Raw genomic sequence first — 14527 nt, 5'->3', positions numbered from 1 at the left:
AAATTATTTAATTTATAGGATAGGAAAACCCAAAAAGACCAAAGAGGAAGTTAAAGAAAATAGGAGGCGCGACAACGCCGAGAACGAATTAAAAATGCCCCTTTTTGTATTAGCAATCAAAAAAAAAATAAAGGAGAAAGAAGGGTACAATAAAAAAAAATAAAAAAATACTGCCTATCTGCAAAATGTCACCAAAAGCCGGAAGAAAACTCAAAAAAGAAGTAGAGAAAATTTCAGAACTTACTGTAAAAGACAAAAGGAAAAGGGAAAATTGAAAACAATCGAGGAAGAAGGGACTCTGCACACCACATCTCAATGATTTATCATATTCGCTGCGCTAAAAAGTACACTAAAAGAGTACAAAATTGTCCCGAAAATCCCAAATCAAAAAAATAAGATAATCAGCAAGACGAAATTTTTCTGCAGTCGACTTCTTTTGAAAAATAATTAGTTCCCTTGAAAAAGACACCAAATTTTAAACCTTCTTTAACCACATCAACGCCGCGTCCATCTAGTGCTCTGTCATCATCTTCTACTGAAAGTATGTTATTTTATTATTAATCAATAATGAGCATTTGACCGAAAATAAAGATACAAGTGTGAATATTACGGAACGAGCGTCTTCCTTGTGTTCAACACCAACTTCACCATCTTCAAAGATAACTGTCGAGAAACCGATACGTAAAAAAATCTCACTCTTATTGTTATTTAGAAGGCATGTATAGAAAACAAATAAAGAAATGTCATATTTGAGACAAAACAATAGAGCTAAGAAGAGCAAAAGAAAAGTACAGGAAGCAAGCATTAAGACTGAAATATAAAACACGCTACATCCAAAACCAAAACAAAGTCATGATAAAGAAATAGAACCAAAGTATTTACATAATAATAATATAGGGACTACTGTAGATAAAACCAAACAAGACGTCCAAATTTTTGTAGAGCAAGATGAGATCAGTCGCATTTGTCCTGGCAAGAGAGAATATATTTCAAGAAAAACGTGGCGTGAACTCATGTGTCTTGTCTTGTCTTGCCCATAGTCACCACGCTGGGCAGGCGGGTTGGAGACCGCAGGGCTGGCTTTGTTGCACCTAAGACGCTGCTGCCCGTCTTCGGCCTGTGTATTTCAAAACCAGTAGTTGGATGATTATCCCACCATCGGTCGGCACTTTCAAGTTCCAGGGTGGTAGTGGAACTGTGTAATCTCTTAGTCGCCTCTTACGACATTCACGGGAAGAGAGGGAGTGGCTATATTCTTACTGCCGTAACCACACAGCATATTTTCTAATTACCGTTACATTAAATATAAAAATTTTCTAATTACCGTACTCATAAATTTTTTAAGTCTCATTATCTAGAAAACCACAATTAACTGTTACATGCCAAATTAATTATTGAATTCGTATTTTTGATTTGTTTCATATTTTAATGTGTTTAAGTCAAATCAGTGAAAAATAAAAAACGTCACGGTAATTAGGCAAAGAACGCCGTATTGGAGAATGACCGATTAACCCGATCCTAATGTACACGACGGTCATTTTATAAAAGAATATTTAAAAAAAAAAACGTAAGTTGCAGTCTTTAGGTTATAATATCGATTTTAATGTCACAGTTAAATTGAAGAATACCAGTTTAATACCACGTTGTATGTATGTATTTATATATGATTTATGGATATGACTAAATATGTGTCTCTCTCATTTATCTAAAATTTCCTGAAAAAGGTCGACGTTATAGATATAATGCTCCATTTTTATGTTCATGACTACTATTAACTGGTTTACGTGTTCTTGTAAATTATAATGAATAAATAATTTAAAAAAAAATTGTTTGTAACAGATCCCGGACTAGACGTTCAAATTGGACTCTTTACTACCGGCCAGTACCTCCTTATACATGGAAGCCTCGTGATTGTCTGTATCCTTCTTACGCATTTGCGTGTTATCCCCTTCGCAAAACTCTGTGTTGATGCCTCCCAAAATCTGCACGATAATATGTTCTCGACTATGATCAAGGGTATCATGAGATTCTTCGACACCAGTTCTTCAGGTATTTTTAGTTGTTTGACCTTTTACTTAATACTTTAGTTATATTATAAATATCTATAACGTATTAACATAATTATAACCAATGTTTTTTTCTTTGATATTTCAGGTCGAATTCTCAATCGTTTCACAAAGGACATGGGAGCATTGGACGAGATTTTACCTAGATCCTTGCTAGATGTAGTTCAAATTTACAGTACCTTAATATTCATACTCGTCCTCAATGCTGTAGCCTTATATTGGACACTAATACCCTCATTCATCCTAATGATTATATTTTTTTTCACCGTTAAACTGTATTTGAAAACTGCTCAGGGCATCAAAAGACTGGAAGGAACAAGTAAGCATTATTTACTTACTCGTGTATGAAAAAAGAAACAATATTAAGGTATTAAAACAGGTTTTATATAAACATTTTATCTTTCAGCTAAAAGTCCTGTTTTTGGAATGGTGACATCTTCACTTAATGGAATAGCGACAATACGCTGTTCTGGAGCACAAAATAGACTTGTCGATCAATTTGATGATTACCAGGTTAAATTATGAATTAACTTTTACGTAAACTAGTGTTAAAAATATTTTTAAGCAATGTTTTTTCATACAATAAAATGTTTCAGGATCTTCATTCAGCTGCTTGGAATTGTTTTCTTGGTGGTGGATGTACTTTTGGATTTTACTTGGACGCCTTATGCCAAGTTTATCTTACAATCATTATCTTTGTCTTTTTGTATATTGACTTTGGTATGTTGTAAAAATTAAGATTTCATAATATTCCTTTTTTTTATTTAAAATGTAATAATGTATGTAAATGATAAATAATATATTATTACTAGTATAGTATTGTTGTCAATAGTTACATCTTTATTACTAATTCATTATTAATATTTGAATATTTCATTAGTTCACTCTGTCACAATATATGTATATTAATTTATTTATTTCAGGTAGCGTCATTGCCGTTGGTAGCGTGGGTCTCGCTGTTTCACAGACCAACATGTTGACGTCGATGTTGCAACATGGTGCCCGCATGCTGGTAGAATTTCTTGCACAACTTACTAGCGTAGAGCGTGTTCTAGAATATACTCGTATCGAAACCGAAAATAACCTCTTTGATGGACGTAAGTATTCATTTATATGAATATTTTATTAAATCGTATCTCAGTACTCCATAACCCAGCTCAAGAGAAAACTATTAAATAAATATTTTCACAAATTTGTTGTTAATTTCAAAATCATAAATGTAAAAAATGCAATGATCCTTACATTAAAATAAATAATTTCTTTCCTTCTTAACTTTATGTTTTTGCCTTTATTTGCAGAAATAGCATTACCCCCTACATGGCCTTCAGAAGGAACAGTTGTTTTCCAAGATCTCTCTTTGAGGTATGCTCCTGACGAGCCCCCAGTTTTGAAAAATCTAAACTTGTCCATTCAAAGTGGATGGAAGGTAAGTAAATTATCTTATGTAGATAATTAATGTAATCAATAAAGTTGAAATATGACTTAGGAAATATTTTAACTTCAGTTCAGATTGTGTAACTAAACATTTTAATGAATTTAATTAATAATTGTTCCTACCTACAATGTTGTCATATGTTACTATATTTAATTAGTGGACTGGTAGTATCTAATGTTTTTTAACTTAAATTACAAATTCTATACCAAAACCTAGTAAAGTACCCGGCCATAAATAATGCACATCGATTGTCTCTTTTCAATGGTCGATGTGCATTATTTACTAAGTAGAGTAATGTACATTTTTCTTTTTATTACAATCCATAGGTCGGTATTGTTGGCCGTACAGGCGCTGGTAAATCATCTTTGATATCTGCGATATTCCGCTTTGCTTTCATTGAAGGAAAAATTTCTATCGATGGAATTGATACATCTCAAGTATCCAAACAGGTTTGTAAACAATATAATCTTTAGTAATTACTTTATTAGTGTTATTTATTGATTAAATATAAATTTACAATTTCCTTTTTAAGGCTTTGAGATCAAAAATTTCAATTATTCCTCAAGAACCAGTTCTCTTCTCTGCGACTATAAGATACAATCTCGACCCCTTCGATATCTACAGCGATGACGAACTTTGGCGAGCCTTGGAACAGGTAAATAGGAAATAAAACACAAAAGTATGATAGACAGTTATTTTATTTAAAAAAATCAAATTATAGGTTGACTTGAAATCAGCAGTTCCTTCTTTGGACTTTAAAGTAACCGAGGGAGGAACAAACTTCTCTGTTGGTCAAAGGCAGTTAATGTGCTTAGCTCGAGCCGTTCTAAGGTCGAACAAAGTATTGATTATGGACGAAGCCACCGCTAATGTCGATCCACAGTAAGTCACATATTAACATAATTTTTTACTTAACAGGTCATTAAAATACTATGGATTTATAATTCGAATGGTTTCTCTTCTCTTTTAGAACCGACAATTTCATTCAGCAGACGATTCGTCGACAGTTTGCATCTTGTACCGTTTTAACCATTGCTCATCGTCTTAACACAATCATGGATTCGGACAGAGTATTGGTAATGAGCAGCGGACAAATTGTCGAGTTCGATCATCCTTATATCCTTCTCAGCGATCCCAATAGCCACTTCTCTTCAATGGTCAAAGAAACTGGAACAAAGAGCAGTGAAACACTATTTGAAGTAGCTAAAGAAGCATATTTCCAAAGTAATATGGAGGAAAACATGAGATAATATTTTGATAAATGTTTTAATACTATAAGGGAAACAAGACTTTGTTACATAATTTGTTTGTAAATAAAGATTATTGTGGTTTTCGTAAACATATTGAACATTGAACTTGTCACAAGAATGCTCAAATGGCAATACTCTAAAGTTATATCAATTACCCACAGTGGGACTGAAGCAATGATCACAAAATAGAGTTCAAAGATTATGATTGGTTAATATTAAGTACCAAAGTACAATAAATTATTAAGGAATATAAATTATATGCTTTATACTATACTATCAATAACACTGCAAAGCCTACTCTCCCAAAGCTTGCTTAGGACTTTTTTACTATTTATAAAATCGCGTACTATAATATAATTATATTAAAATGTTGTCTAAAAGTAAACAAAAGTAAAAGTTCTTCCGCATGACATTTCGACTAGCCCGTTGGCGCAGTTTCTAGTGGCCCTGCTTTCTGTTCCACGGGTTGCGGATTCGATTCCCGCCTGAGTATGGATATAATATTTGTATTTATATATTTATATAGGTATTATTTCTATGTATATTTATCAAAACAATATTTACCTATAACAGTCGGCTGTTACCTATACCACAAGCATTAAGTTGCTTACCTTAGGAACAAACGACAGTGTATGTTAAAAGATGTTTATTTAACTTATTATTAATTTATTATTAAACAATATTTACTACTTTTTTATATATTGTGTGGTTGAAATTATTAAAACCAGGATTCAGAGATAGGGATTGATTTATGTTATAGCTGAAATTGTGATATATTTATCTACTGTAATTTTTTCCTAGTTTTTAATTATTAATGCAAAAATCATAGCTTTCTAAGTACACTATCAATATGTTTTAAAAAATGTTCATATTTTTAAAGTATTAATTAAATAAATATTTTTAAAGCATGTTATAAAACGATGAGACGTCCTGTCTAGGATTATTTGAATTCTTACCTTTTTTACACAATTAGTTAAGCTTGTTTGTTAATAAATCTTTATAAAAATAAAAAATAAAATAACAAATTTATTTTGATTAATTAAAGCTACTTTCCAAATCACTATAAAATATTAGTACAAAAATTATTATTACTTACTAAAACAGTAACAAACTAAGAAATTTCTACATAAAGAGTAATTCTGTCGCGGAAAGGGATTACTTACTTTTTAATAGAAATTGACGAAATTGAAGTTTACATATTGTTTTCTAATGTTTACGCGAATTTTACTCATTTAATGAAACAACTTTTTTCGGATTTTATCGCGGTTTATTATTTACTTTTGATTCCCGACGTTTCGGATACTTTACAGCAACCATGGTCACGGGGGGACTGAGGTGTCAGACGTCCCAATGTTACAAAGTTATTCGAAACTACCCGACATACATCAATATCTTATATAGTCCTATCTACGCAGAATGAAATTGAAGTTTTTCTATATTTCAAACCCAATATGTTGTAGAGATAATATATAAACTTTGTAGATTTAATACTAAAATCAAAAAATGACCCATTGGAAATCAAATATAAAACTTTGATCAACCCGCAGTAGAGTTGCGTAGTGGGTTAAGCTCCTACATAGAAAAAGAGACCTATGCCCTGCAGTGGGACGTTACAGGCTGAATCGAATCGTATCGTATGTATAAGATGATAAGAAATTAACAGACTTAACAATAGAAGTAAAAATATATGTCAAAATGATTTAATACAACCATAAAAAACGAAATAAAATAGTACTTACAATCATAAGGTGAAAGGTTAAAATAATCAATAACTTTAATTATTTATATGAAACTGCAAAGGCCTGCAGTATCATTAGACCTAAATTTGTGACTGTAAAAAAAACCTTTACTACAAAATAATAAAAGCTATTTTCAAATACTTAGACTTAACTATGCTATTTAGTAAAATTTATATATAGTTTTAAGTGGCAATACGAGGCACTTTTGGTACATTTTGTTAGTTACCAAAGTAACAAAATCCAAATTTTGCAGATTTCGAAGTTAGGGATTGCTATAGATTACTTGTTAATTGGTAGTGCATTGTAGTATAGCAACTCGTAAAGCCTTAAGTGCTATTTTTTGCATCATTACGAAAAGTACTGAATTTTGCCATCTCTAAAAGGAATCTAACATATTAAATTGTTGGGCATTACCCGGCGATAATATTACAATATCGATCTTTTGGAAGAGCCAATCAGCTAATTTCGACTTCGTTGAGCGTTTTGGCCCAAGAGCTCAGACCTTTCTTATTTTTAACCGACTTCCAAAAAAGGAGGAGGATCTCAATTTGACTGCATTTGTTTAATGTGTGTTACAGAACTTTTGACTGGTTGGACAGATTTCGATGATTTTTATTGCAATCGAGAGGTGGTATGTGTCATGTGGTCCCATTTAAATTTAATAACTACCTAACAAGTAATTTTTAAGTTATATCTTATATTGCGATCCTGGTCGTAATACGCAGTGTGTTATATCAAGATGTAAGCTATTGTTTTATATCAATCGGGTATCACTGTATGTTCTTTTTGGCCTAAAATAGTGTTTGCGCTACGGTAATATGGTGTGATATTTTTGATTTACCTTATAATGTCTTGTATGATGACTTTAGAAGTTCATCATATATCATTCATATCGGGACATATTCATGTCGGTTCATTCTATATCGGGACCTCAACCAAGTAATGTTGTTGTGCATTGCGGATGATTACACAGGTGGAAGTGATACATTACTGAAGTATGGGACCCTAACTATGGATTTATTCTATAATGTTAACACATAAATTGTGTATGTGTGAAGCACCTTTGTTACAAATGACTCGCCCTAATATGGACGCCCCCTTAAGTAGAGATTCTCCCGATTAAATTGTAGCTATATCAGACATCTATTAAAATTAAAAAGTGGGTACTGTAAACCTCTTATATCATTGATCGAGTTCTATTATTGTTTTAGCAATGGAGCTACAGGTGTAAGTCTTGGATAGATATTCGTTAAAGGAAATAGAACGGGCCGCCCGGCGATCGTGAAGTTAAAAATGTAAAATAACATGATTAATCGCTAAAACAACGTAAAATGAATCCTAACTAACTAGACACATACACACAGCAGCCTATTGCAGTCCACTGCTGGACATAGGTCTCCACAAGTTCGTGCCAAAAATGGCGCGAACTCATGTGTTTTGTCCATAGTAACCACGCTGGGCAGACTGGTTGGTGAACACAGGGCTGGCCTTGTCGCACCGAAGACTCTGCGTCTTCGGCCTGTGTATTTCAAAGCCAGTGGGTTGTTTATCCTCCCAGGTGGTAGTGGAACTATGTTATGCCTTAGTCGCCTCATACGACACCCACGGGAAGAAAGGGGGTGGCTATATTCTTTGCTGCCGAAACCACACAGCTTACTAGACAATATCGTGAAACTCAGAAATAATCTATACATATAATAAAATGGTAGGAAAGTCAAAGCTGCACATTAAATATTTTTTAAAAGAATATTTGGGATGTGATCTACAATCGATACCGAAGCCAAAAATATGGTTTTTAGAATTTTTGTCTGTTTGTCTGTTTGTCTGTATGTATGTACGGGATAAACTCAAACAGTACTGCATGGATTTACTTCAAATTTGGCACGAATATTATTAAGAAGTCGGGTCAACATATAGGCTACATAATATCACTCTATCACCCTCCGGGAACGAGCAGTGCACCTTTATTTAGGTTTAAAGAACTTTATTTCTCAAGAACATTACAGTTCACTTATGAGTATTGTACATATAGATACTTTATTAAATATGTAACAAACAGTTCGACCGTATTTGTTTAAATAGGTAATGACTCAAAAAAGGGAAAGGTAGCAATAAAGAATCATGTTTATTTATTTGTTTACTACGAGTATTATGAATCATATTGCGAACATGGTTTAGTTTGTCTCTTTGTTTGATTGAAGGTAGTTGATAAATTAATGTGAAAGTTTATGAGTGATTTTTTTGTTGTGATTGTATATGTATATATATTTTTTGTTTATTTGTTATATTTATTCATTTATGCTTTATGTTTATTTATCCATTACATTTTAAGTACAATTTTTTTTTTATTTAATTTATTAATTTTTTTATTTTATTTTATTTTTTATATTTATTCATTTATGTTTTATGTTTATTTATACACATTATGTTTCAAGTATATATTTTTTTAATTTACTTTTGTATATTCATAGAAAGGTTTTCACATATTTTTATTTCATTTGGTAGTTTATTGTACCTCATGACACCATCATATAAAATGTTTCTTTTACCGTACCCTGTTCTTGGTGTAATGAGTTTCAGTTTGTGTGTATTTCTTAAGTTGTGTGTATACTCGCGTTTGATAAAAGCTGTCTGCATGCGGATGTGTCCAGATAAATTTTTTTTTATTAACATGCATATGTTTACGGTGTAAATTTGCTCAAGGTTAAGTATTTTAGTGGTTTTGTATAGTATAGAAGTAGATGTTAGCTTGGGATATTGGAATAACACTTTAATAGCTTTATTTTGTGCACGTTGTAATGGCATGATATTCGTTTTAGCGGCGCTGCCCCAGACCTCTATTAAATATGTAAGTTTAGATTTTATAAGCGCATTGTACAGCATATATCGTATTTTAGGTGGTATACAAGAAGACATCCTCCGTAGCGCGCCAATGAATTGTGTAAGTTTACTTTTCAGGTGTTCTATGTGGGGTCGCCATGTCAATTTATCGTCCAAAATTAAGCCAAGGTACTTTTCTTGGTGTGATCTACGAAGAATTTCGTCGTTAATACGTAGTGATATATCGTCCGGTATTTTTTTATTTTTTGCACTGAAAATCATGTAAGAAACCTTTCGTTAACTGTTAGTAGATTACATTGACACCAAATGCTGTATTGGCGTAGATCTTGCTGTGCTTGTTTGACCAATTCTGTTAGGTCCTTTCCGAAGTAAAAAAGACATGTATCGTCTGCATATAGTGTAATATGTCCAGTTAGATTGATATTAGTTATATTATTGACGTAAATTAGAAATAATAATGGTTCTATTACGGATCCCTGGGGAATAACGCCCCCGCAGGTTAAACGTTGGGGATTGCTTGTGTAGCCTGGTGTACCGATTTTAACAACTTGTGTTCGAGTTTCTAAGTATGATTGAAATATGTTGTAAGCAGGTCCGGATAACCCTAAATTTTTTAACTTAGCTAACAGTAAGGAATGACTAACGGTATCGAAAGCTTTCTGAAGGTCATGAAGATACCCAGACAAAAGTTTTTTTTATCAATCTCTGTATTTATTTTAGTTATTAAAACAATTAATGCTGATACCGTTCCGGATTTTTGACGGAAACCGTATTGTTGCGTAGAAAGGAAACTTAAACTCTCCAGGTGTGCCATCAGGCACTTATAGGCATATATGACACTCTCAAAAACTTTTGAAATCACAGGCAACACAGAAATCGGACGATAGTTACCCGGATCAGTTTTTGGTCCGGATTTGTATATCGGAGTTATTTTTGCTATTTTCAAACTATTAGGAAAAATTCCTGTAGCTAAACATTTATTTATACAATCTGTTAAATTTTTTACTATAAGGTCACATATGCAGATAAGTGATTTTGTGCTGATGCCGTCGATACCTGTACTACACGATTTGTCTAAACTTTTAATTATATAAATTAAATTAATGATATTTTTTACTTCTTTAATGGTGCAAGGTTCAAAATTTGTTATTATATGTTCGGGTTCTTCATTTAAGTAAGTCATAGTGTTAATAAATTCATTTGGATGATATTTTGGTATTTTTTGAGCCAGTACAGAGCCGATTGATGAAAAAAATATATTAAATTTTTCGCATATATCATTGCCATTGTTAATTGTTTTACCTGAATGAAAATTTCTTCAACGCATTCTGTAACAACGTGTAATCTAACAACGCATATTTGAATGTTGTTGTTATTATGTCAATAACCATGCTATAAGCTAGCTTCACACTATAAATAAAGACATTCTGTAGTATATTTAGTATCAGCATTGCATCCGTGCGAAGCCGGGGTGGGTCGCTAGTATTTTAAATACTATTTTTCTATACATTATCTTATGAACGAACATCTTTTGTAACTATATAGTTAAACCAGGATTTCTTTTTAAAATATTAATTAAACCTTATAATTTTGTTCTGGTTTGTTAATCTTTGATTAACTACTGTGACTTATAGTTATACTATACTTGGGTATTTATTGTTTATATAAAAGGTGTGTAACTGCAGTCATTTTGTCCGTACGACATGTGTATTTGTGTTGTTATTTATATACTAGTTTTTATATGTGAAGACCTATCTTTAACCAAATTGTGTTTAGTATGGCTATGTATTGTTATTTGTGCTGTTGGTTTTACAAATATTTAATTAATAAATATATAGATAATAAAACCTAAAGACAATTACTTATACCAGGGTTCTACTATGAGTTGGTATATTTGAGAACATTAACACTATTATATAGTAAACTTACTTACTTGTTTAAAACATACAAAGTAAGCGTCGCCGTGGGTGATAACATCGGTATACTTGGTAGGTTAATATAATAATAATTAGAACCAATCCCAAGAAAAGTCCCCGAACTTTTTGTTCCTTGAATATTGTTTTTAAATTATCCTCGTTACGTCCGTGACAACAACTCATTTTGTTTCGTTATTAAAGACCGATCTGGAAATATTGAGGACATCTTTATCGTTGTGCCTTTTTATTTTTCCCATTTAATCCGAAATTAAAATTTATGGTTATACTAAATTGACTGTCTAATCTAATTTTGTGATTACATATTTTCTTAATAAGTCGCGTTGGCGTAACTGTTACAGCCATTTATTGTACCTGTTGCGCTGGCGGTGCGAGTTCGATTCCCGCACATGACAAACATTTGTATTGGCCATACAGGTGTTTGCCGTAGTCTGGGTGTTTGTGCAGTCCTTGTGGGTCTCCCCACCGTGCCTCGGAGAGCATGTTAAGCCGTCAGTCCCGATTGTTATCATGTCCACCTGATAGCGATCGTTACTCATAGTAGGGAATATATCCGCCAACCCGCATTGGAGCAGCGTGGTGGATTAAGCTCTGATCCTTCTCCTACATGGAGAAAGAGGCCTAGGCCCAGTAGTGCGATATTACAGGCTAAAGCGTATATTTTCTTAATATTTTATTTTTAGTGTAATTACAATACAAGTAAAAGCAAAATAAGTTAAAAACAAATCGAAAGTCCTACGTTTCATTTGCTAAAAATTATTGGAGAAGTTCAAGGTATCATCGTCTTATCATAAAAACAATACCTTTCAACTAAATAAGGATTATAAAATAACTTGCTGAATGCAATTTCAAAATTTAATTTCAATTACTTAAAAAAAAAAAACTTACTATAAATATTTTTATAAAGCTTTCGGACTAAAATCGTTGGCATACTTGGCACCGATACAGCGACCAGAACAAGTATAAAATCAAAACTATTAGCATCCCAGATATGTAGAGAACGTGTGGATTTTTGAACACGGAGGCAGTTTTTATACAGCAACTAACTTCGCTTCCACAACATCCCATTTTAAAAAAATTGTTCTGCGAGACTTTCAACTTTATTTTTCATCTTGTTTTTTAGCAGTATTTAATGTGTTACATTTTAACGAAGTTACATGATTTAAATCGAATTTTTAATAATGTACATTTTAATTTTTACTGTATAATGATTGATATTTAATAATTTTTGATACTTATTGTAATGTCAACCTTATACGAATGCATACTTTTTGGGAATATTTATGATAAAATTTTATTTTATTATACATATTTTATTTATATTACAGCAACATAATGCACAAAAATAACTTGCATAAAAAAAAGTTTGATCGGAATTTTTACAGAGATTTTTGTTAAAAATTTAAAACGTAATATATAAAAGATACTTTTACATTTTGTGCGAATATAACGCAAAGTACATTATATTGTCCGAGTGGTTGGACTTAATACTCTCGTCTTTCTTCAGTTTCTTAATAAAGATAGATTCTTGCTGCAAAAAAAAACTGACTGTTGAAACAAATATTTTCAAAGCATCATGGGTTAAATGATTTTGCCTTTGAGATTTTTGTTTTTGGTCCATCTGTTACGGAGATTAGCGAAAACAAAAAAAAAACTGGCTACTTTTTAGTGCGATTTTATAGTTAACACTAAAAGAATGACATAAATTTCATAATAAAATGAGAATATAAACAAAATATTATCGAAACAGCCAAGATTAAAAAAAAATGTCCTCCACATTGCGATCAAGATCAGGAGTTTGTATACCTATATCTTTCCTAACCGTAGTTCCATTGCTGCCATTTCTATAGTCCACAAGTGTTCAGGAGTCGTGGTGATCATCTTTCAATAGATAACCTGCCAAGTGCCAGATCAATCTGATTGCTTTAATAAATTAATGAGAGCCATTTTTCTCTCAACTGCAGAAAAATAAAGCCATTTTTAAGCGTGAAAATTTGGTTACTGTGTGCATGTTTACTGGTCTATGGTTATCCACTCTTATATGGACCCAGGATCACAAACATAAAATATTTTTGGATTATTGGAAAATATTGAGCTTTCTATAGAGGTTATAGTTAGCAACATATCTATACTAATATTATAAAGAGGTAAAGTTTATAACTTTTTTTGTATGTAGGGGGTAATCTTCGCAAATACTGATCCGATCATAAAATTTCTTTCACTAACAGAAAGCTACACTATTCAGGAGTAACATAGGCTATATTTTATTGTAATTGAAGAAAAAATTCAGTAAATAAGAAAAAGATTAAAATATGATATCAAAGTGGTAAATAAACTAGCGCCATCTATCGCTATTAGAAAACAATTTATTAGTCTTTCGACATTAGTTTCGAATTTAATCTTATTTTAGTCTCGAGACGTTTTCTTGATTTTTGATAGATGGCGTTGGAGCAACATATTATTTATTTAAGTGCTATATTTCTTCTTTAAAGTATGTTTTTTGGTTCTGTAATTTAAAATAATAAATACACGGGGCAACATATTATTTATTTAAGTGCTTTAAATTTGTTCTTTAAAGTATGTTATTTGTTTAATATAATAATAATTAACGCCCAATGAAGTGGGCACGGGTCGGCTAGTAATTAATAAATAAATAAGGTCCAAGGGTCAAAGAACTTAATATCGACAAAAGTATAGTAAATTCTTAGAAGTGGTAGTGGAGAAGTAGTAGTAAGTAAAAAGTTGACGTTTTTAATGTGACTAATATAATAAGTTTATCTAAACTAAGTTTGCCTTTTGCCGACATGTGAGCGAAAAATAGATTGTTAATTTCAAAACATACAACCTGATATAAAAGGATTTGTTTTATTTCGGACACTTTAAATATATAGCTAAAAAGCATAAAACATCAAGCAGTCGTTCATTGATGGCAGTGCACCGTATCTAATATTCGATAGGACGCGCTTGCTTTGTCTGAAAATGCGCAAATGTTTAAACTACACTTTAAAAGATTAAATAGAAGATCAAGGGTATCGTTGATTTTAAGAGAAAGATGCCAGGATTTATCGCACGCTCTCATTGTGATACCAGGTAAGCCGAGATAAGTGTCATCAAGCGTGATCGAAAAGTCTATGAAGTCCAGATAAATACTTAGGTATGTTAATTGAAATCAAGGTTCTTAATATCCTATTATTTTGAGCCTCAAGGTTGATGCATAAGTGTTCTATCGTAATAAAGTTTTTAGCTTACAAAAAATGTACAT

General features: G+C 31.9%; 1 protein-coding gene across 1 annotated transcript in view; it reads left to right on the top strand.

Annotated features, from left to right (window-relative positions):
• The window catches only part of LOC123664914 (ATP-binding cassette sub-family C member 4-like), a 43056-nt gene extending 38216 nt beyond the window's left edge, over nt 1-4840 (top strand). The window contains exons 16-25 of the mRNA XM_045599286.1: nt 1840-2049; nt 2155-2385; nt 2473-2579; nt 2663-2786; nt 2990-3163; nt 3365-3492; nt 3828-3950; nt 4034-4156; nt 4223-4383; nt 4472-4840. Coding sequence (XP_045455242.1) covers nt 1840-2049; nt 2155-2385; nt 2473-2579; nt 2663-2786; nt 2990-3163; nt 3365-3492; nt 3828-3950; nt 4034-4156; nt 4223-4383; nt 4472-4751 — 1661 coding nt within the window. The 3' untranslated portion in view covers nt 4752-4840. The remainder of the gene's footprint in view (nt 1-1839; nt 2050-2154; nt 2386-2472; nt 2580-2662; nt 2787-2989; nt 3164-3364; nt 3493-3827; nt 3951-4033; nt 4157-4222; nt 4384-4471) is intronic.
• The last annotated feature ends 9687 nt before the right edge of the window (nt 4841-14527 follow it).

This window comes from Melitaea cinxia, chromosome 2, assembly GCF_905220565.1.
Source record: "Melitaea cinxia chromosome 2, ilMelCinx1.1, whole genome shotgun sequence".
NCBI classification, from domain to species: Eukaryota; Metazoa; Arthropoda; class Insecta; order Lepidoptera; family Nymphalidae; genus Melitaea; species Melitaea cinxia.
The sequence above is the reverse complement of the archived record's forward strand: the minus strand, read 5'-3'. Positions and strand labels throughout refer to the sequence as shown.